General features: G+C 45.6%; 1 protein-coding gene across 35 annotated transcripts in view; it reads right to left on the bottom strand.

Moving 5' to 3' along the window:
- PTPN3 (protein tyrosine phosphatase non-receptor type 3) overlaps positions 1-20307 on the bottom strand; it is a 157761-nt gene that overhangs the window by 34179 nt on the left and 103275 nt on the right. For 11 of the 35 annotated variants that reach the window (XM_060408950.1, XM_060408959.1, XM_060408938.1 and 8 more), the window contains 7 exons: positions 17976-18064; positions 16784-16847; positions 15224-15396; positions 12055-12189; positions 9555-9731; positions 719-905; positions 472-546 (listed from right to left, as the gene is read on the bottom strand). In XM_060408950.1, the coding sequence (XP_060264933.1) occupies positions 472-546; positions 719-905; positions 9555-9731; positions 12055-12189; positions 15224-15396; positions 16784-16847; positions 17976-18064 (900 nt within the window). Of the gene's footprint in view, positions 1-471; positions 547-718; positions 906-3431; positions 3528-9554; positions 9732-12054; positions 12190-15223; positions 15397-16783; positions 16848-17975; positions 18065-20307 lie in introns of all 35 variants that reach the window. The other 24 variants (XM_060408936.1, XM_060408955.1, XM_060408932.1 and 21 more) reach the window with 3 other exon arrangements.

The raw sequence follows: 20307 nt of genomic DNA, 5'->3' as shown, positions 1-20307 counted from the left end.
GACTGATGCTCACCAGGCTCCTCTATGCATGGGATTCTCCAGGCAGGAGTACTGGAGTGGGTTGCCATTTCCTCCTCCAGGGGATTCCTGACCCAGGAATCGAACCTGCATCTCTTGGGTCTCCTGCATTGGCAGGAGGATTCTTTACCACTAGCACCACCTGGGAAGCCCCTTAGTGTACATCTATAAAATGTTTCAAAATACCAATTTCACCACTTAATAAAAGGACTCAATATGGGGATATGAACGATCCTCTTTATATCCTCAATTAGGGGATATAAACAAGTATGTAGAGTAGGCACTTGGTATGAGGCAACTCCTATGGCCCCACTGAAAAGCTCCCAATTCTGAAGGCCAAGCCAATTTTCCTACACAGCCTTAGGTCTATGGCACATTTGTAATGGAAGTTTAAAAGTCATCTGAAGAGTGCTTCAGAGCATCACACGTCCTTATAAATTACACACAACGTACCTTTAGATTAAATCCAAATTTCCCATCTTCATCCGGCGTGATGCGGATCAAGACTAAGTAGCCGTCACCATCGTTCTGGGAAATGTCAGAAAATCGTCAATCACGTTACTTCTTTCTCCAGTGATTGGTGATAACCTATTTCCTTTGAGTCCTAACTACTTAACTGCCTAAGAGGCGGCCCCACACGGGAAGCCCGGCCGGCTTGGCCCTGCTTTGGCCACAGCACCTGAGCCGCCCCGCCCCCCACCTTGTCACAGTAGTACTGGCTGGAGTCCTCGGTGGAGCCCCCTTCGGTCACCCTGTGGAAGTCCTCTAGGAACTGCTGATCGACGCCATCCCGGAAGCAGGAGCCTGGAGCATTTGAAGATGGAGACACAGAACTGGATGACTTCTGGGTCAGGCAGCTTTGTGCTGGGCTGTTCTCGGATATACTCCTTCATCGTGGGGGAGGAGGAGATATTTTAATAACTGGATTAATATTTTATCAGAGCACACAATACTGACTGTTAGAGCCTGGCATCTCACGGCTGTCACTGATCCTTAGAACCTTACAGGGGCTCTGAAGGTCAAGCCCAGGGCTTGTGCACACCCAGAGTCCACTGGCTGCCCACACCCCCAGCTGGCCTCAATAGCATCAGCTTTTAGTTTTGGGGAAAAGGGGAAAGAGCAGGGCAGTACCAAGAACTGCTGAAAATGCAGCAGCTTTAGAAGGGTAACAAGGGAGCTGTGCCCAGCTACTCTGGTGCTTAATTATTGAAGCTCACTCAGATATGTGTGGGTCTCCATCACAGCTGAAAGTTTTTTCTTCCATCTCATTCCCGCTCATAGCTCTGCTTCATAGGACAGTTTGCTACCCAGAGGAAAATGGGACTGACTCTGCACATTCAGGACAATTTATGTCAATACTAGTTTACATTATTCACCTGTGACATCCACTTATCACCTCCGCTGAGATCATACATTTTATTTTTCTCTAATATAGGTACTTCTGTACCTTGGAGCTGCACAGTCCAATATGGCAGCCTCCAGTCACAAGTGGCTATTTAAAGAAGTGAAGATTAGGAAATTCCTCAGCTGTACCAGTCACACTGCAAAAATGCCCAATAGCCACATGTGGCTAGAAGCTCCTGCACTGGACAAGACCAGTCACAGAAGACTTCCACCACTGCAGAAAGTTCTCCTGGATGACGCTGTCTTTGAGAAGTGTCAAAGACCTCTAGGCTCATCTGTTCCATTCTCACTTCACAGATGAAGAAACCAGTCAAAAGGCACTGAGTGACTTGCCCCAGGTCACACAGCTTTCTCCTCACCCAGCAGGAGTCTGATGAACATGAGTCCCTGAGCACCTCTCCCCTCTCCCAGCCACCGGATCTGCTCCTAAGACCATCCTCTCCAACCTCTCAGGGCTGCAAGGATGAACGCTGCGTAGCACACACAACTCCTCTGCATCACGCACACCCACACTAGACTCCTTCCAGGGCCACAGGGTGAGCAAAAGATGCCTTCAAACGCCTACAGAATATGGGGCTGTCCTCATGTTGCACAGACTCCTGCACATTCTGACCTCACTCCAGGTTAGTGATGGGAAAGGTGAGCAGACAAAGACAGTGAGACAGACAGACAGACAGACAACAGTCACTGCTGCCTCTTACTAAACCTTTATTTCAGGTTCTTTTCCAGGGTGTTTTTTTTTTTTTCATTAATGGAGTACCTCTCTGTTTCCCAGAAAGTTTAAATTAGCTTACTTTAAATATAAAATCTATATTGTTTTACTCATACAAAGTGATTCACAATCCCAATTCATTTGAATACAAAATTTCGGTGACAGAATGTGTAGAAACAGAGCTATTTGCAAGAGAAGAGCTTGAACTCAAGGTGCTCAAATTGCCGGTTAAGGGGTATTATGGATGTGAAAGCATTTCAGAGCGAGGAGATTTTGGACTTAAAGCTGTGTACCAGCGGGATGTTTTCAGGCTGAAAATAAATGACTTTAGGTAACAGGAAACTAAAAAAAAACTTCTCAAGTAGGGCAACTTTTCTGTTTTGATGTTTCTAAGAGCACCTCCTAGTGGCAGAAAGGGAGACTTGAAGTTGCCAAACAAGATAAAGCCCAAAGGATTCAGGAAACGCTATTTCCAGCTAGGCGTGGGACTGAACCTCTAACATCAAGCTGCCGACAGCATTCATACTTCAAGTATTTGGAAGAATCTGGAGATGAGCATGATGGAAAGGGTGACGACATGCAAACAGAAGAGAAGGCGACGCAGCAGAAGTGGGCAGGCTTCTCAGTAAAGTGTAATACATCTTTGCATTCACTATATCTAACTTCTAAATTCCGAATTTTGAAATACGTCATATAGAATTTAGACGGCACTTTATAAGGTTTTAAAGTATTTTTCTTTTCCAGTATCAAACTTAGTGGTCTACCCAAAGCAACCCACAAAAAATAACATATAACCCACCAAAAATAACATATTCAAAGTCATTATGTCCTCAGTCCTATTTTCTAAGTAGGGGCGGAGAGGTTACTTTTAGATGGTAATTTATTAAACGTGACAATATTTTTTTTGGCTGAGCCACCACGTACAGACATTCCCTGCAGGCTGCAGTAAGGTTCGGCTCAGCGTGGAAGATGGACAGACAGATGGCAAGGAGGACATCAAACGATGAGATGCAATGAGAAGGTGGCAGCTGGACGCAGCACAGGGACACCACGAGTGAGGATGCCAGGCCGAGCAGCCGTCCTCCCCTCTTGGGGCAGGACGTGAGGAGGGAGGGGCGAGGGGGCTGCTGAGGCTTAGGGGCCAACTGTGAAAGGGGCCAAGAAAGGCAGGGAGAGAGACCGGCAGCAAGCAGTTTGTCCCAGAGGCAGGAGAAGGGGCAGCCAGAGCAGTCGGGGAGGGCCTGGCCACCCCCAGCTCCTGGAGGAGAAAGGGGCAGAGACAGACAGACGGACTGACCGGCAGACAAACGGGTGCTCGCCCTCAGAAGCCGACGCTTCAGAACCATAAACGCAGTAGGCATCGGAAACAAAAGCCAGGACAGAGTTCATTTCTCTGAAGAGAAGCAAGGTTAAAGAAAAAGTTAAAATGGCAAGATTTACCACGTGATATTTTTTATACCACTCTTTCCTACACTCTAGAAAATTCCAAAGACCACCCCCCACCGTCCCCAAACCTGTCAGCCAAGCCAAGCTGTGCTCCCACCAAAGGTTTCACAGTTGTTACTGGGGCGCCTGACAGGATGGGAGCTGCTCCGGACGGCATTTCTCTCTCAAGCCTATGAGCTTCTCCAGGCTGGGAGAGACCCTAGCCCTCTGTCTGTTCCTCCCCAAGGGCACTTCATACATAGCCAGCTAATCTACATGGATCCTGATGTGAGGAGCACTGAGGAACAGGAAGTGTCTCCGTAGTTTGGGTGTTTGTGATGTGGAGACATTGTTCAGGTGATACTTTTCTTTCTGCAATACACGCCAAGGGCCCAAGATCAAAACTTCACGCAAGAAGCAACGCAGGTGGCGGAGGGAACACGGGTCAGAAATGCTGCTTTCTGAGCTCTGTCTCATCACTAATGGAGTCACAGGTCATGCACCGTCCCCAGGCTGCCCCCTTGGATGCTGTGATACCTCAATAACAAGAAAGCACTGGGTATATTTTGGTCATTTTGTGCTTGAATTTTTTGAGAATTTCTCACGCATATATACCCTGCAGCAGCACCTGCCACAGAGAACTGCTGATAGAGGACAGTTAAGCAAAACCTGTCGCAGTAAACCCGTTTGAGTCCTTGGTGTGCAGATCAGATGCTGTGTGCTCATGTGATGTGGCGACCTGCCATGGAAGTGGCAGAGGAGACACCCATTATGAAAACTTGGGCGCTGGTCTGGGCATTACCCAAGGGCTGCATCCCGTTTCATGTGACCACGTGTCTGTCTGTCCATCTATCCACACAGTCATTGCATATCTAAGTGCCAGACATCATGCCAGGTTTGGGGGAAGGAGAGGTGAACAGGGCACTACTTCTGCTCTCGGAGAGCTCACTGTCTATTTTAATAAATAGATTTAATAAATCAAATATTATCATCACGCTCTAAGGGAGATGCTCAGATGTCTGGGGTACAGTGGGAGGCCACGAGAGACTCCACAGAAGAGGGGGCAAAGATAAACTAGTAGCGGTTTAAACAGGTAGTCAGGAGGGAAGAAGAAAGTATTTTAGATAAAACTCTAATTAAAAAAAAAAAACCTGCAGCATTTGCAGAGGCATGAAACTTTGAAAAAGCACAGAAAAGACACCTAAGTAGGGGAGCGACATGCTCAGGATTGAATTTCAGGAAGATAAGCCTGTTACCCTTGTTGAAACTCCAATACTTTGGCCATCTGATGCGAAGAGCTGACTCATTTGAAAAGACCCTGATGCTGGGAAAGATTGAGGGCAGGAGGAGAAGGGGATGACAGAGGATGAGATGGTTGGATGGCATCACCGACTCAATGGACGTGAGTTTGGGTAAACTCCAGAAGTTGGTGACAGACAGGGAGGCCTGGCGTGCTGCAGTCCACGGGATCACAAAGAGTTGGACACGACTGAGCAACTGAACTGAGCCCTTGTTAAGGATGGTCTGGAAGGAGGAGGAGAGACCAAAGACAGGAGGATACTCAGAACACTGCTGCAAGCATCCCTTTGAGAGATGATGGCAGTTATACACGGGCAAGGCGATGGGGAGGATGGCGGAGGGGTCCATGTCAAGAGATGTTTGTGGGAGAGAAACAACGGGTGAGGAACTAGACGATGCAGGTGCAAGAGAAGTTGTCGAGGATGCCTGAAGTCCCAACAGGTGCCAAGAGGGTGGTTCTTGAACATGGCCTCATTCACCAAGACACAGGAGCAGCCTCAGGCTGGACAGAAGATGATGAGTTGAGGCCAGGCCAGGCTGGGTTTAAAGTAGTCATCAGACGTCCACATGCAAGCAGCCTGAGGCCAAGAGAAGGGCAGGCAAGGTGCAGGGAAAATGAACACAAAACTCCTGTGAAACCCTGTCGCTGGCTGGTCTCCTGCGGGGAGACACAGTTCGGAAACCAGGCTGCCCAGGACAGCAGGCTGCCCCATGGCAGGAGAGCTGCTCATCACCAGCTGGGTGATCAGGTGACAGGGCAGAGGGAATTCCTACCCCTGGTGATGCAGCTGAAGAAGGGGATACCTAGAGTACCTTCCAATGCATAGAGGCTATTTTAAAACATTTTAAAAAACAGTGGTGAAATACACATGAAATTTACCATTTTCAAGGGTACAGCTCAGTAGCATGAAGTGTATTCACATGGCTGTACATACAGAAGTTTGGAAATAAAAGCCGACAGCTGCCCCATGTCCCCGGAACAAGGCAGGCTCTGGAGAAGGAAATGAGCAAACGGCCAAGACATCATGGGGGCCGAAAAGTTCTTCAAACACAACCCTCATCTGCCCTCAAAGTTGTTTTCCTCTAGCTTTCTGCTCTGCAAAGTCGTTTTCTCCTCTGGGGCACTCCCTCTCCTTTTTAAAAAAAATTTCTTCCCTGGGTGGCAGGTTGTTTTTGTTTTTGGAAACTTCCTTCTCTGCAGATTTTGGCCTTGGCTCTGAAGCAAGGCATGGAACACAGAATGGCTGAGGGGTAACAAGAGGACTGCCTGCTCGGGCACAAAGCAAACTGCCAAGGACTCGTAACTATAATCATAAACTTTGCCGCGCTGCTATAAATACGCGACAAACCACAGTGACTCATCCGCGAGGACAATGTTCAGAGAGTCAGAGCTATGCCTCTGGGTTGAGAGCCAAAGTTGAATCACTCTTTCTTCCTTTCTCTCCTTCTTCCTCTTGTTTACATGGGTACAGAACACTGCATGTCCTCCTTCTTTCTAAAAGGAACTCTCCTTGCTGTCTGTCTTCATCCGGTATCTCTGACAGGATATTTCTCCTTGCCTCTTAACACGCCAATTTGCTATATAAAACATGTCCACTGCTTCTTAAACACTTTGCAAATACTGCAGCCAACCCTGGGAGTCCATGGATTCAGCTAATTGTGGATCAAATTAAATCCAGAGTTATGAAGGATCAGGGCTTCCCTGGTGGCTCAGGGAATCCTGAGAGAATCTGCTTGCAATGCAGGAAACCTAGATTTGATCCCTAGGTTGGGAATATCCCCTGGAAGGGGGAATGGCTGCTGACTCCAGTATTGTTGCCTGGAGAATTCCATGGACAGAGGAGCCTGGTGGGCTACAGTCCCTGGGGTCACAAAGAGTAGAACGTGACTGAGCGACTAACACATAAAGGACCAACCGCACTTCACCATTTTACAAGAGATTTGTGTGTCCGTGGATTTCGTACCTTTGAGGGTCCTAGAATCAATCCCCCTTAGGTACTTTGGGATGACTGTACTCACTGAAACCACTGCAGCTTTTTCACCAAGTACAGACCAACCTTCCCTTCTTGCTTTGGGCAACGGAGGACCAATGGAGGCCTGCTGCCTCTGAAAAGCTCAGCAGAAGGTGGCTTCCTGCCAGTGGGACGGGGTCCCCTACCTATGTGAGGTGCGAGGGGCTGAACTTGTTTCAACTGTTCATCCCACTTGCAAAGTATAGATGCTACCTGGACTCTGTGAGCTGTCTACTGTGGCTCACCTGGCAAAGCCACGGCAAGGTAAGCTGCCTCTGAATCACCATTATTTGCTACTTTTAATGGTTCGCTGCAAAATGAAGAGTGTCCCAGGATGATATACTTTCCTAGGTCTCATGAAGGAGTTTCAGGAAGAATTGATGGGCAAGGCCCAGGGATGAGTAGGGCCAGGAATTACTTAAACCAAACAGGGCTTGAGGAAGTCAATTTTCAATGGAGTTTTAATAAACTTAAATTCAAACAGCCACGTGTGTGTGGCTGTCCTGGCCTGTGAAGGTCTGCATGCTCTGTAATTCCATGGTGGGGTCACAGACTGCACTTAGGAAGATCTGAGGTAGGATCTGTAATCAGGCTTCTCAGAAACCGCCGTTTTCCTAAACTCTCTTCTCCTTTCATCAAACGGACCAAGCCCCACAGTGTGCCGATGAAGGCTGATAATGTGCTATTCGCCCAGGTGGCCTGAGGTCCCTGAAAGCAAAGACTTGTCTACTTCACCTTCACGGTCCCTCAAGGAGCAGCCAAGGGTATATAAAGTGCACCGCAGGACTCAGCAACGAGTGGAGCCCTTTAAGACGTCCACGTACCCACAATGAGCAGAGGACATCCACGTACCCGTGGACAGAATCCATCTCTCGTCCACCTGCCACCCTGGAAATGTGCAGTATCTGTGTTGTCCCGTTTGGTAGCCTCTATCTACACATGGTCCAGAGCACCCGAGATGATGCTTGTGTGACTGAGGAACTGAACTTACATTTTATTTTACATTCAATAATTTCAATCTGAATAACCACACGTGACTAGAGGCTACTGTACTGGACAGTACAATTCCATGATGGGACGGCACACCACAACAGGGGGGTCTGACACAGAGGAAGGTGTGATTGGGCATCTCAGAGCCCTCAGTCAGCTCCTAACCCTCCTCCTCCCTTCACCAAAACGACATAGCCCCTGACAGGCTCATACTGGCTCCAGCCACGCTCGCCTGGGCTCCTGCCTTGTAGGACATGCACAACCACTGTGCCCCACAGAGGAACTCACACCCTTCCACTGTAGGCTCAACGGCGCTGTAAGTTGGAGCAAGAGATAGCGATCGTTTCAACAGAAGCATCATCCAAGCTCAGGTCACAAGGAAATAATGACCAGAGGATTATTCAGCCAGAGGTGTTAAGAACACAGATAAACTGGAAACCATGTTTGCTGCGGTCAGGGACAGCAGAGAGAGAGCAATCTCACACTTAAGTGTGAAGTGAGATCCCTGATTCACCTGTGATGCTGAGAGAATGGTCAGGATGCATTTAAGGCTTTAATCCTAGGAGCTAGAGCAGTAAAAATTTACAGATTAACCGAAGTGCGTTCTTGTTAATCCTCTGCTGTCAGGGGGAGGAATCGTACGTCTCTACATTTTGGGCACAGCACGGAACTAAACAGAACGGATACCCAATGACCATGGTTGACTTCCTAAAAAAAAAAAGATCCATTCCCATCACACTTTGTCATTTATGATCTGTGTCTTGTCCCCTTCAAAAAATGATTTGAGATAGCTTACTCTAAAATGTGCAGACATGGTAGAACAGTGAACTCATTAAGACCAGAGAAAAAATAAGACTCATTAATAAGACAGAGAAGAAACAGTAAGGACTATGTCAGAAATCTGGGCTCTGCGAAGCTAATGCAATGGAGTCTGCCATGCAGCTCTGAGCTTCCTGCTAGTCAGGCGAACAGGTATCAAGTAAATCAGATATTATCTTACTGAATAATAAAAGGATTCAAGGCAGTATTTCAGGAGAGACATATTTTTTCCTGATCTTGAAATGTGAAGGGAGTTTGTCACCAAAAAAAAAAAAAAAAAGGACTATGGGAACATAAAAGAATTTGATGCAAACTGTCCTTGACAAAAACTTAACAAAGAAAATCTGAGATGCTGAGATGTTCTCTGCATGTTTTTTTTTTTTTCTTTATACTAAATATTCAGTAAAAACCAAAGCGAACAAATGCCCTGAGGACAGACTGTGGATCTGAGAAGGTTTTCTGTGGGCAGAGAGAAATGAGCACACTTTCAGGGGTGGGGAATCTTGCAGCGGACAAATGCTGACAATCTAGAGACACACTGCTCTAGTCAACACGCCCTCAACCTCTGGTGTATGGAATGGTTTAAACTGAGTTTTGCTCATCAACTGGAAAGAACACCATTCAGGAGAGCTAACGGGTGTGTGGACGGTAGGTTGCTGTCACTGACAAAAAGCAGGGCGAGCTAATGACCCCAGACACACAGCTCGTAGGGGAAGGGAGAGCGGACTGATGTTCTCAGCCTGGCAGAGAGCACCCCAGGCAGCTGGCTGCCGGCTCTAGCCTCTGCCTCCTCTTAAATGGCCATGGGGCCTGTGCAAATTCCTCAACAGCCCCAACAAGGAGACACAGGAAAGAGAGGAGAGCAAGTTTCTTACTCTCGGTGCGGGCTTCGGTTCTGAGAGACCTCGGAATCACTGTCTTTAGGGGACAGGGAGCCCTTGTAGGTATAGAACACATCTTCCGTCTCAGTGATGTACGTCATCTCGTTGGCAAGGTTGTCTGCAGAAGAGTGCCGTGGCTTTCGGATTTCGTGCCGCAGCCGAGGACTTCGCCTGGTGGGGAAAGGTGCAGAGCGAAGCGCTGAAGGCAGATTCTACTGAAGGATTCTATCAGACGTCAGTGATCTAACCTCTGTGCCCTGACCGTCCCAAGGTGGGGCTTTGCTGATGCTGCTGGAATTTAAGAGCCAGTTAACCGCCTTACTACACCAGAATCCACCAGGGGCTGTGTGGTCCCAGAGACTCTGGGCCCAGTGGTACAGCCGCTCAACTTTATAAACCAGCAGATGAGACTGGTTTGCGCCTTTTGGGAAGCTGCTGAGTGTTGGTTTAGAGGGAGTTATTCTTCCAAGAGCACTTAAGATCTCAATGCATAAGGAGGCCAAATTGGCTGCTCATCAGACAAATTTTTTTCTGATTCATTTGTGCAATATAAATAGAAGGTTCAGAAGCTAAAGTAAGGTGGGTTTTTTTTTTTTTTTTGCAAAATTTGAACCTTCTTTCAACTACATCCCCTAATGTCAATTTCACTTGATCCAAGAAGAAATGTTTGCTTTTCAAAACAGATCTATATGGTATTGAAAGTGAAAGTGCTAGTTGCTCAGTCGTGTCCACCTCTTTGCAACCCCATGGACTGTATTAGCACTGCCCTGTCTTTCCAATAGCAGCAGTAGCTGTGTGCCACGAGGCAAGTCACTACCTCTCTGAGCCTCAGCTGTACCCATCTGGTTCCTGACAATGAACCAAATGAGGCAATGTTCTCAGGAGGCCTGGGGTGACACCTGGGGCAGCACCTAGGCACTAGCAGCTCCTGCGGTTGGCAACTCGAGGCCGCTGAACTTTCTTTAATTTCATTGTCCTTGCTTTTTCATCTTCCCCTTCCTTTTTAACCATTTCTCCTTGGGACTGTCAGGGCCTCCACTTTTGCAATCCCTTTGGGCCTGAACGATCAATACACTGTGCCCAAAGCTGAGCAGCAAGGCTCGTGACTCCTCCGGAGAGGACCTATAAATAGCAGTGAGAGCCAAAACCCGCTGTTCTCCTGAATGTTGTCCTGGCCTCTGCTGCTAAGAGACCTGCAGACAAATCAAGTTATAGCATGAGTACCTACATTTCAGAAACCACGAATCAAACTACTCGGTCATATTATAACTTTCCAACACTAAACACCATCATCATTCCTGCCCAGAGTATCTGGCCCTAGCAGAGAGTCCTTTCCTAGCAGTCCTGCACAGCCACTCCCTTTCTGCCTGCCTGGCGGAATGTTTCTTAGTCTTGGTAGATCACTCCTTAAGAATTTATAGGTGCACCCTGTCTATCAGGAAATGAACAGAAAGCCATAATCCTATTTTAGGGTGGAGTTGAGCCAAGGTTTCCAGCTTGGTTCCTCCCTCCCCCCATAATGTCTGGCTGTTTTGGAGGCATTTAAAAAATGGCCTGATGTCTCTGAGGAACATTATACTAACAATAATAATAATAAAATAATAAAAATAACTGACAATAACAACAATTCTACCTGATCCTTTTTGTATAGCTTACAAAGCACTTGTACATTGTTAGTTCATTCAACCCCTTTACAGATGGAAAGACTGAGACCAGAGAGTTAAACAAATTTGTTAATAAACAGAAGAGCCAAAATCTGAGTCCAGGTGTTCCAGCTACAAGCCCAGTGCCCTTACCCACTTCACCAAACTGCCAATTCCTTCCTTTTAAGCCAAGTCCATCAACTTAGCAGTTGGCAGGCTACTTTCCAATGAGCATTTGCTCACACATCCTTCTGTCAGTTGTATTACATACCTTTACCATGTTTTCTCAAAGTTTATTTTGTTTGCTATTAATGGGAAACATGAGATTAAATAAAAGTTAAACATGCTTCTTTATCATAGGACTTCTCAAAACTTGAATATACTAATGCATACGACAATTTCAAGAGGGGCACTTCAGTAGGCTGCGGTGCTCAAATTTATTTAGACCAAATAACTTTTTAAAAAAGAACATCCCAGAGACTTCCCGAGTGGTCTGGTGGTGGGGTGCAGGTTTGATTCCTGGCTGGGGAAACTAAGATCCCACAGGCCTTATGGCCAAAAACACCCAAAACACAGAACAGTAGCAATGTTGTAACAAGTTTGAAAGACTTAAAAAGAAAAAAAAAATATATATATATATATATATAAAAGAACATCCAAACATCATACACTAAAAAAAATGTCTAGCTATACTTGTGCATCTCATAAAAATAGTTACTTCTGCAATAGTCAAATATGCAAATATAAACTCTCATCATAGACCATCTATAGTTAGGTTTTTATTTTTACTTAGTTTTTAAAAGAAATAAAGTGTTTACTGGTAGATAGTACCAAAAAAAAGGAAGACATACCAGTTGGGAGTAATAGGAGGAGACCGGGACGGTAGACTCTTGGTTTCTAAATGTTCCACTGATAAAGATCTCCTCATGGCTGGGTTCCACACCATCCCTCCAATCACCTTTTTGCAATACTGGTTATTTACAGACCTGAAAAACCAGATGCGGGTTCACTTTCTACACTGACATGTTCAACGAGATAGAAGTGATAGCATAAATGAAACAAACAGTCTGCACACGCTCCCTCCCTGACGCAGGGCCAGTTAACACTTTGGTGACCCCAGCCTAGGTTCCCGGGAATGGAGGCACCTGGGTCAGAGATTCCTTTCTGGGCTGGCTTTCTCTGATGCTCTTTTCTTTTCTTTGGGTGAAAAAATATTTTCTTGTCCTTACTACTGCAAGCAACAAAACTGTTTTCAGAATATAACCACGCCTTACCAGATGAGAAGGAATTTCAGGATTAACGTTGAAACACCGTTCAAGGAACTTCAAGGAATTCTCACTTTTACTCACAGTGGCATGAGTACAAACATTAACCATCCTTCCCGGTGTTCTCTGTCATTCTAGCTGGCAGAAGCTGTCACCGTAAATCACTCAGAACTCTTTAAGAGCAGACCAGAGAAGATACGCTTAGACAGCAGAGTTTTGGGCTGTGTTCTTTGAACGTGCCACCCTAAAGGTGACTTTTGGATTTCATTTATACCTAGGTAATTTAAATCTCAGCTCTCTAGACCCCTCAGAGTATGGATTATTTGAGAGGACGGAGTTGGAAACTAGTTTTCGGAAAACTCAGTCTGGCACTTCTAAATTTTAAACGATATTTTAATACCTTAAAATATTTGACACATTTCCTTGCAGACTAAAGCTAGCAAGCCAACAAAAATCATGACAAAAAACCTCCAAAGACCATAGGTGACATGAAGCACACCCTCTAGAATATCAATGTACTGATTTTCAATGAGAAATATGGCTGTCACCCTGATCAAAATCTCACAGCAGCATCACCAGGAGAATCTACATCAGAAACCCAATTATCGTTGATTGAGAGCACAGCATCAAACAGTGGGAGCAAGCCAGATGATTCAAAGGTTGAATGCAGCAGTTCCCCAAAGTATGTGTCACAGGTTATTAATAGGTACTCTTTGGAAAAAGAAGTGTTCCATTGTCCTGTAAGCCTGGAAAATACCAAACAAGTTTCTTTCACGTGGAAGGTTTCAGGGGCCCAATATGCAAATGTGTAATTGTATCTCTAGGGCTTGGGCAAATCATGTAACCTAAGCCTCAGTTTCTCTATCTGTGAAACAGAGATAATAAGGAATGAAATTTGCCAGTATGCTGAAGCTGGGATTGGTGGTCAAGAACTGCCTACCTACGGCCACCAAGTCACCCTCCATATCCCAAGTAACCCACAGCTGCAGATTAAAGGGGGGTGCGGGGGACAAGTTCTCTGCTTCTTCCACCCAGAATGGCCTGTGACTGCTTTGACCAAGATTAACTGTGCCAGATCTAGGCCTAGCTTTTAAGATGACCAGTTGCTTCTGTCTTAGACTCTTGCAGTCCTGAGCCTCCACGTAAGAAGGCCAACTACCCTGGGAGAGGCCCTGAGAACACACAGAGAGGATGGGGGTCCAGATGAGTACAGCCTTCTGATCGTTCTGTCAAGGCACCAGGTGTGGAAAGGTGGTCCTGGACCCTCAGCCTAGCCCAGCCCAGCCACCAGCCTCATCTCACCAAGAAACCCCAATCCACACACTGCATGCAGGGGCAGAACCATCCAGCATGCCCTTCCTGAAAACATGACCCACAGGGTCCTGAGATATAACAGAATGATTACTGCTCTAAGCTACCAAAATAGGGGTGGTTTTACCTGTTGCAATGGATAACCAAAAAAAAAAGTTTTTAAATCCTCCGTGTTGGCCACACTTTATAGAAAAAGAAATTGAAAAAGCAAATTAAATTAAAACTGATGTAGATCAGATTTGAAGCCAGGTTTCTTAGTAACAGAGTCCAAGCTTTCAGTTGCTCTCAATGCCACTTCTCAGCTCGCCGAGAGGATTAAGTCCAACCAAAGTAAATGCTACATTCCAGCAAATTATGTTTATAGAAATAGAAGACAGAAATAGTTACTGCAGGTATAAAAATACTGAATGGTTTTATAAGCCAAAACCTTGAAAAATATATTTGTTCTTGGTTCATCAGAAACAGAGAGACAGCATTTAGCACCATAAATACTATCGATGACATCAACAGACATTTACCACTCATTCAATCTAGAATGCTATCAATTACCAATATAATAGGAAAGTCACTGAAATGGTCAAATGGTCTGATACAGTCCCACATATCTGATAATGGCTCAGAAAGGGGCACCATTTTTAGTAACAGCCACATCAAAAAAAAAAAAATCACAAAAATAAATTTTCCAACCAAACAATTTAAATAATTTGACAGGCAATTTTTGCTACATCTTTTATTTAGAGGGCAGGATAAAATCATATACAAAAATATACACTGCATGGTTAGTTTAGATGATATACTATAAACTAAAAAATTTCAATTTATAGATTTACTTTACTGTATTAATCATTAGGTATTTTGAATATCATTCCTAGGACTAACAGCATACACGGAATTGCCGTATTTAAAAAAGAGTTAAACAAAATCTGTGCGAGGAGCAAAGTAAGCACTCAGTAATTGTCAACTGCAATTACTGTTGTTACTACCATGTGACTGTCGTATGTCGCGTATGTCAGTCACCTGACTCTGGAAAGCTTTCCTTGTGCTCATTCACTCATTCATTATTACAGAGCATCGTATGGAGTTAACGTTCGGTGGGAGAGGCTGTCTTAATGCCACCACGAGGACCATGAGTCACTGCCGAGGGCTTTCATGGTGGAGTCGTTGCAACTGTGAGCGCTTGGGAGCTCTGAGTAATACAGAGTTGAGGAGGCAGAAGCAAGCAACAGGAATAGAAGTACCTGAATGTATGCGGAAGGAGACATCGCTGCCTGTCCCTGAAGAGACTTTCATCTGAGGTTCTAATATCCACCAGCAGCTCTGGCCCCAGGACGTGGGGCCTCCGGGGAAAGACATCTCTTTCCCGGGGGATGTCTGCTCCCGAGGGGTTACTAGGTCGGGCTTACATTTCAGGCTAGTGTGGAGACTGCCTCCAGAGAATACTCACTTTTTGGGGTTCCTAGAGCCCAGACTCCAGTATTGAGACAGAACATTCTTTTCCTGAGGTAGCAGCTTCTTTGCCTGAAAGAATGTGTGGTGCTCGACACAGGACTTCCACAAGTTTTTGCAAGATCGGTAATTTAACATGTTGAAGGCCACTATATGCTCCCTGGATTCCGTCTGGGAGAAAAAGCACAGTAGAGATTTCAACTGCATAGCTGGAGAAGAAGGGTCTCGAACACTTTATGCCCACATGAGTGGTAACCCGGGAAGAAACGACAGACAGTGGAAAACTGGTTACAAAACTCCTTGGGCTACAAAACAGGATTCTAAGAATATTCAACAGTGGGAGTTGTTAACCATCTTTATGAACGTGGTAAAAAAAAAAAAAAAAAAAGCCCAGGGTCAAACTCTCTCATCCTCTGTTGTCTTTCATGAATGCTTTCATTTCACATCTGTCTACCTTTCTAGGTTCGATATATTTGGAGCAATCAAATAAGGGCTGTCTGATACAATCTTTTTTAAAATTTAGCTCTGGGAAAAATCTCTCCCCTGAAGAAATAATCTTTAACCTGTCAAATGACAGGACTCTTATAACGCTTTGGATCTCTCTATTTGCTTTCCACAAAGTGAGTTAAATCTAGTGCTCACTCAAAATCATCATTTTGATCATTTGCTCAATTTCCCTCCTACTTGAATTCAGGCTTTCTGTTCTCATGGTAAATTACCATCCTGTGCATTTTTCTGGTACCCTGCATCTTGGATGTGGGGCTCGGGAGACTCAGATTCTAGTCCTTATTTGTGCTGAGCTTTAGTGTTCTCATTCCTAAGAGTTCTCTGTGGTGTGGAGCCCCTGTAGGCACACATTGTCTTTGGAAAATTGGGAAGCAGCATGGTGACACTAAGTGAGAAATATGCAGCCTAACAAACAGGACAGAGTGTGGCGTCACGGTAAGAGCTGGCAGCTCAGATTCATACAGACTGGCTCAAATTCCAGCTCTTCCACCTTGCTAGCTGTGGATTCCCTCACCTCTAAGTCGCTCTTCTCTAAGTGGAAAAGCAAGCTGAGTTATGTGGAGGTCTGTGGATTCCTCCTACGAGACATATGCCCAAGGCCACCATGCATTTTAAACACATCAAGGACAGAAACTGACCTTGCTGACTTTCACTGCTATCTCTGCGGTGGGCTTGGCCAGGGGCTTTGACCAATGGCACTTCTACCTAAATCAGATGGTTCCCTGATAAATGGGTATTGCTGTGTTCCAGCAAACAAGGTAACTCCGACTAGGGGAGGTTAAGTAACCCACTCAACTGGGCAAGTGGGAGAGCTAGGGCCTGAAACCAATGTCTCTGGCTCCAGAGCAAGCGACTTCCCCACCCAGATTAGCAGAGTGAATTACACAGGGGACCATGGGGCCCTCTGGATCCCAATGCCTACTTTCTTTCCACTGCCTGCTGAGCTCTCTCTCCCCTGTTACACGTATGACAAACGCCTTCACCTACCAAAGGGCTAAGAGCTGAAGTGGCTAAAAGCAAAAGAACCAAAGCGAGCAGAGGTTTAACTCACCTGTTTTTGTCGCTGATGTATAAAGAATTTTTTCCTTTTGAAAGAAATTTTTAGAATGTTCACCCTGCCAAAAAAAAATAAAACATGACACAAAGAAAGCACATCAGGGAGCAGCCAGGATGCAGCTGACACCTCGCGGTGATGGCCAGGGGCTCTCAGCTTCCTAGACTTTGCTTCAGCGTAGAAAGGATGGCGGCCCCATGGCCCCGGCCAAACACCAAGTAGCTGACCGAAGCTGAGCGTCACATCACGGCCACTGGATTATGATGTAGCTCTTAAATAACAAGGACCATGGGCAAGGCGCTCCCTTTGCTGTCAGCTGTTCGGTGACGCTGCAGTTTTACGGGAGCTGGTGTGTACCTGGGCAAGACAGCTGAGGGCAGTGTGGAGCAGTGGGAGGAGCGCAGACAGACCTAGATCCAGGGCCCAGCTGCTTTGCAACTTAAAAGCCACTTAACAGCCATGTGTCAACTAGCCTCTTGTCTGCAGAGTAACACAATTAGAGCCACCACGAACTGAGCCTTTTTTATGCACCACGTCCTCTGCTTCAAGCTTTACGGCAGCCCCTCCCCTAAGCCCTGCAACAGTCCAAATCGTTATAACCAATTTTCAGATGAGGAAACTAAGGCTGGGAGATATCCCGTAAGCGCTCCAGGTCATTCATCCAGAGATGCTTGAAGCCAGGATCGGAGCATGTACTCTTAATTCCTCCAGCAGAGAGCCTTAGGAACAACGGAGACAGCACTGCCTTTCTCAGATTTGTGATGATTCGAGTCTTTTGGGTCTCCTCAGGTTTTAGACCAGAATCGGGCACAAAGCTTCAGTTAATAACTCAGGAACTGCACAGAAAATACAACTCCTGCTCAGAGGAAGTTCTCTGGATTCTGGCTCATGTGCCGCCCAGGAAGGATTCCTTAACACCAGAACCTGCCTTGTGCTGTTTTTATCCATGTTTCACAGAGTATCCCAAACCACAGGGTGACCAAGGCAGAAGGGGATGTCCAGTAATAACCAGAAGAATTTTCCCAGGCACAGAATCTGGATGAATTGTAGAGGTCAGAGGTAAAAACTTGGGAGAAAGTCTCTGTCCCTTCTTTAGAAATAAAAGTTTAAAATTAGAGGTACTGTTACTTTTGTTCAGCATATTTTTAAAGCATGATTCAGAGAATAATTAGAACTGGTTTGCACTTACCAAGGATAGAAACTTGTGCAAATATATTTTCGGTACACAGCGATGCCCGCAGAAGCAATTCCAATCATTAGATCTAAATTGTGCAGATCCTGTAAAATAGGAAGACCTCAGATTCACAGTGTGTTACTGTCATGCTTATGGCCTCTGGTAACTCAAGCACCCACGCTTTTATAAATAGCACGAAGTATAAGCTCCAAAAGGAAGATTATAGAAAACAGGCAAAAATCTCCTCTTAACAGACAAACTTAAGATCTAAGTACTTAGCACCAAATTCTCCTAAAGTGAAAATATACTGCCTGACAGCAACACCTGGGTCCTGCCAGGTTACAGAGTTATTAGGCAAGCTCACTCATTCCACAGAATCAGAGAAATGAACATCTGCCTTTATACTTTCAATAATGAGTATCAGACACCGCATTAAAAACAGAAAAGCCTCATCCCCCACACTGCTTTAAACAAATCTCAGCTCCCATCACTGCAAAGGCTTTAGCTGAAGTGTAGCACTGCTGATTCTAAACCCAATGAAGAAATAAAATACGGCTTTTAGATCCAATATATTCAACATTTTTAAGAGCCTATGTGCTAGGCATTGTTGTAGATAATTAAGATGACAAAAGAAAGATACGGTGATGAAAGCTATCTTAAACCTGTTAAAGAACAAGTAATGAAAATTTTAAAATAAAACAGTTCCATCACGGGGAATGCCCTGGGGGTCCAGCAGTTAAGACTCAGCTTCCGCTGCTGGGAACCTGGGTCTGATCCCTGGCTGGGGAACTGAGATCTTGCATGCTGTGCAGCATGGCCAAAGAGCAAACCAAACCAAAGGAAAACAGTTCCTCCCCCTGAATAATCTACATTCTATTTACCCACTCGGATACTCATAATTTTATTTTTGATGTGAACTATTTATTAAAAGTCTTTATTGAATGTGCTAAAATATTGCTTCTGTTTTTCAGGTTTGGTTCTTTGGCCCCAAGGAGTGTGAGATCTTAGCTTCTGGACAAGGGATTTAGCCTGTATCCCCTACACTGGAAGGTGAATAACTGGGCCACTGGACCACCAAGGAAGTCCCTCTTAATTTTCAAGAAGGAGCAGAGTTACCAGTGAGTGTGAACCTTAGATCTGTCACTTACTAGCTATGTTGGTTTGGGCTCCTGAGCCTCAATTTTTCCTTTTGTGCAATAAGGATTATCGAATCCACCTCTAACAGTTTTATCAGGTTGAACTTAGAGAATATAAGAACGTAGAACAGGGCCTGGCATGCAGTAGGTATAATAAACATTCATCTCATTCACCTCTCAAGAGATAGTGGGATGAATCACTTATGAACAGTGATGTGCATGTGGGGAGTTGAAGAAACTGACCAAAGCAAATGCTCCTGACACATGGAGCATCCACAGAGTAATCCCGACTGGGCCCCCAGCTGAAATCACACGCAGAAAGCAAAACCAAACCACAAGCTGAAAACCAGGGTGGCATCGAAACATGATACTTGGAATCGGAATACATGGAAATATGAGGCAGGTGGGAGAGAAAATTAGCAAACAAAATAAAAATTGAGTGCAGAATAAAGCAATAAATGAACGCTTTGGGTGGGCCAGTGACATGGGTCTCAAATCTCCTGGTTGCATGATGCTCCCATCTGCACCACACCCACAGCAGCGAGGACAGGTACTGCTGGCTAAATTCAGGCCCATCTCCACCTTCCAGCTCGTGGAGCAGGACTGTGTGACTAGTCCTGGCCAATGAGCTATGATCAGAAGGGAGGCATCTGGAACAATGGCTACTATGGACTGCTGCTGCTAAGTCGCTTCAGTCGTGTCCGACTCTGTGTGACCCCATAGACGGCAGCCCCCAGGGCTCCCCTGTCCCTGGGATTCTCCAGGCAAGAACACTGGAGTGGGTTGCCATTTCCTTCCCCGATGCATGAAAGTGAAAAGTGAAAGTGAAGTCGCTCAATCGTGTCCGACTCTTCGCGACCCCATGGACTGCAGCCTACCAGGCTCATCTGTCCGTGGGATTTTCCAGGCAAGAGTACTGGAGTGGGTTGCCATTGCCTTCTCCGACTATGGACTAGGTGGACTAGGTATTCAGTTACTATTTGTTTTCTTTGGATATGATGTAGGCCAATTACAGGCAGAAAATGTAAAGGTCAGTTGCCAATTAGACTGAAAGACGAACTCCCCAGGTCGGTAGATGCCCAATATGCTACCGGAAAAGAGGGGAGAAATAACTCCAGGAAGAATGAAGAGGTGGAGCCAAAGTGAAAACAACGCCCAGCTGTGGATGTGACTGGTGATGGTAATACAGTTTGATGCTGTAAAGAGCAATA

The sequence above is a fragment of the Ovis aries genome, chromosome 2, assembly GCF_016772045.2.
Source record: "Ovis aries strain OAR_USU_Benz2616 breed Rambouillet chromosome 2, ARS-UI_Ramb_v3.0, whole genome shotgun sequence".
NCBI classification, from domain to species: domain Eukaryota; kingdom Metazoa; phylum Chordata; class Mammalia; order Artiodactyla; family Bovidae; genus Ovis; species Ovis aries.
This window is presented reverse-complemented; position numbering and strand designations above follow the sequence as displayed.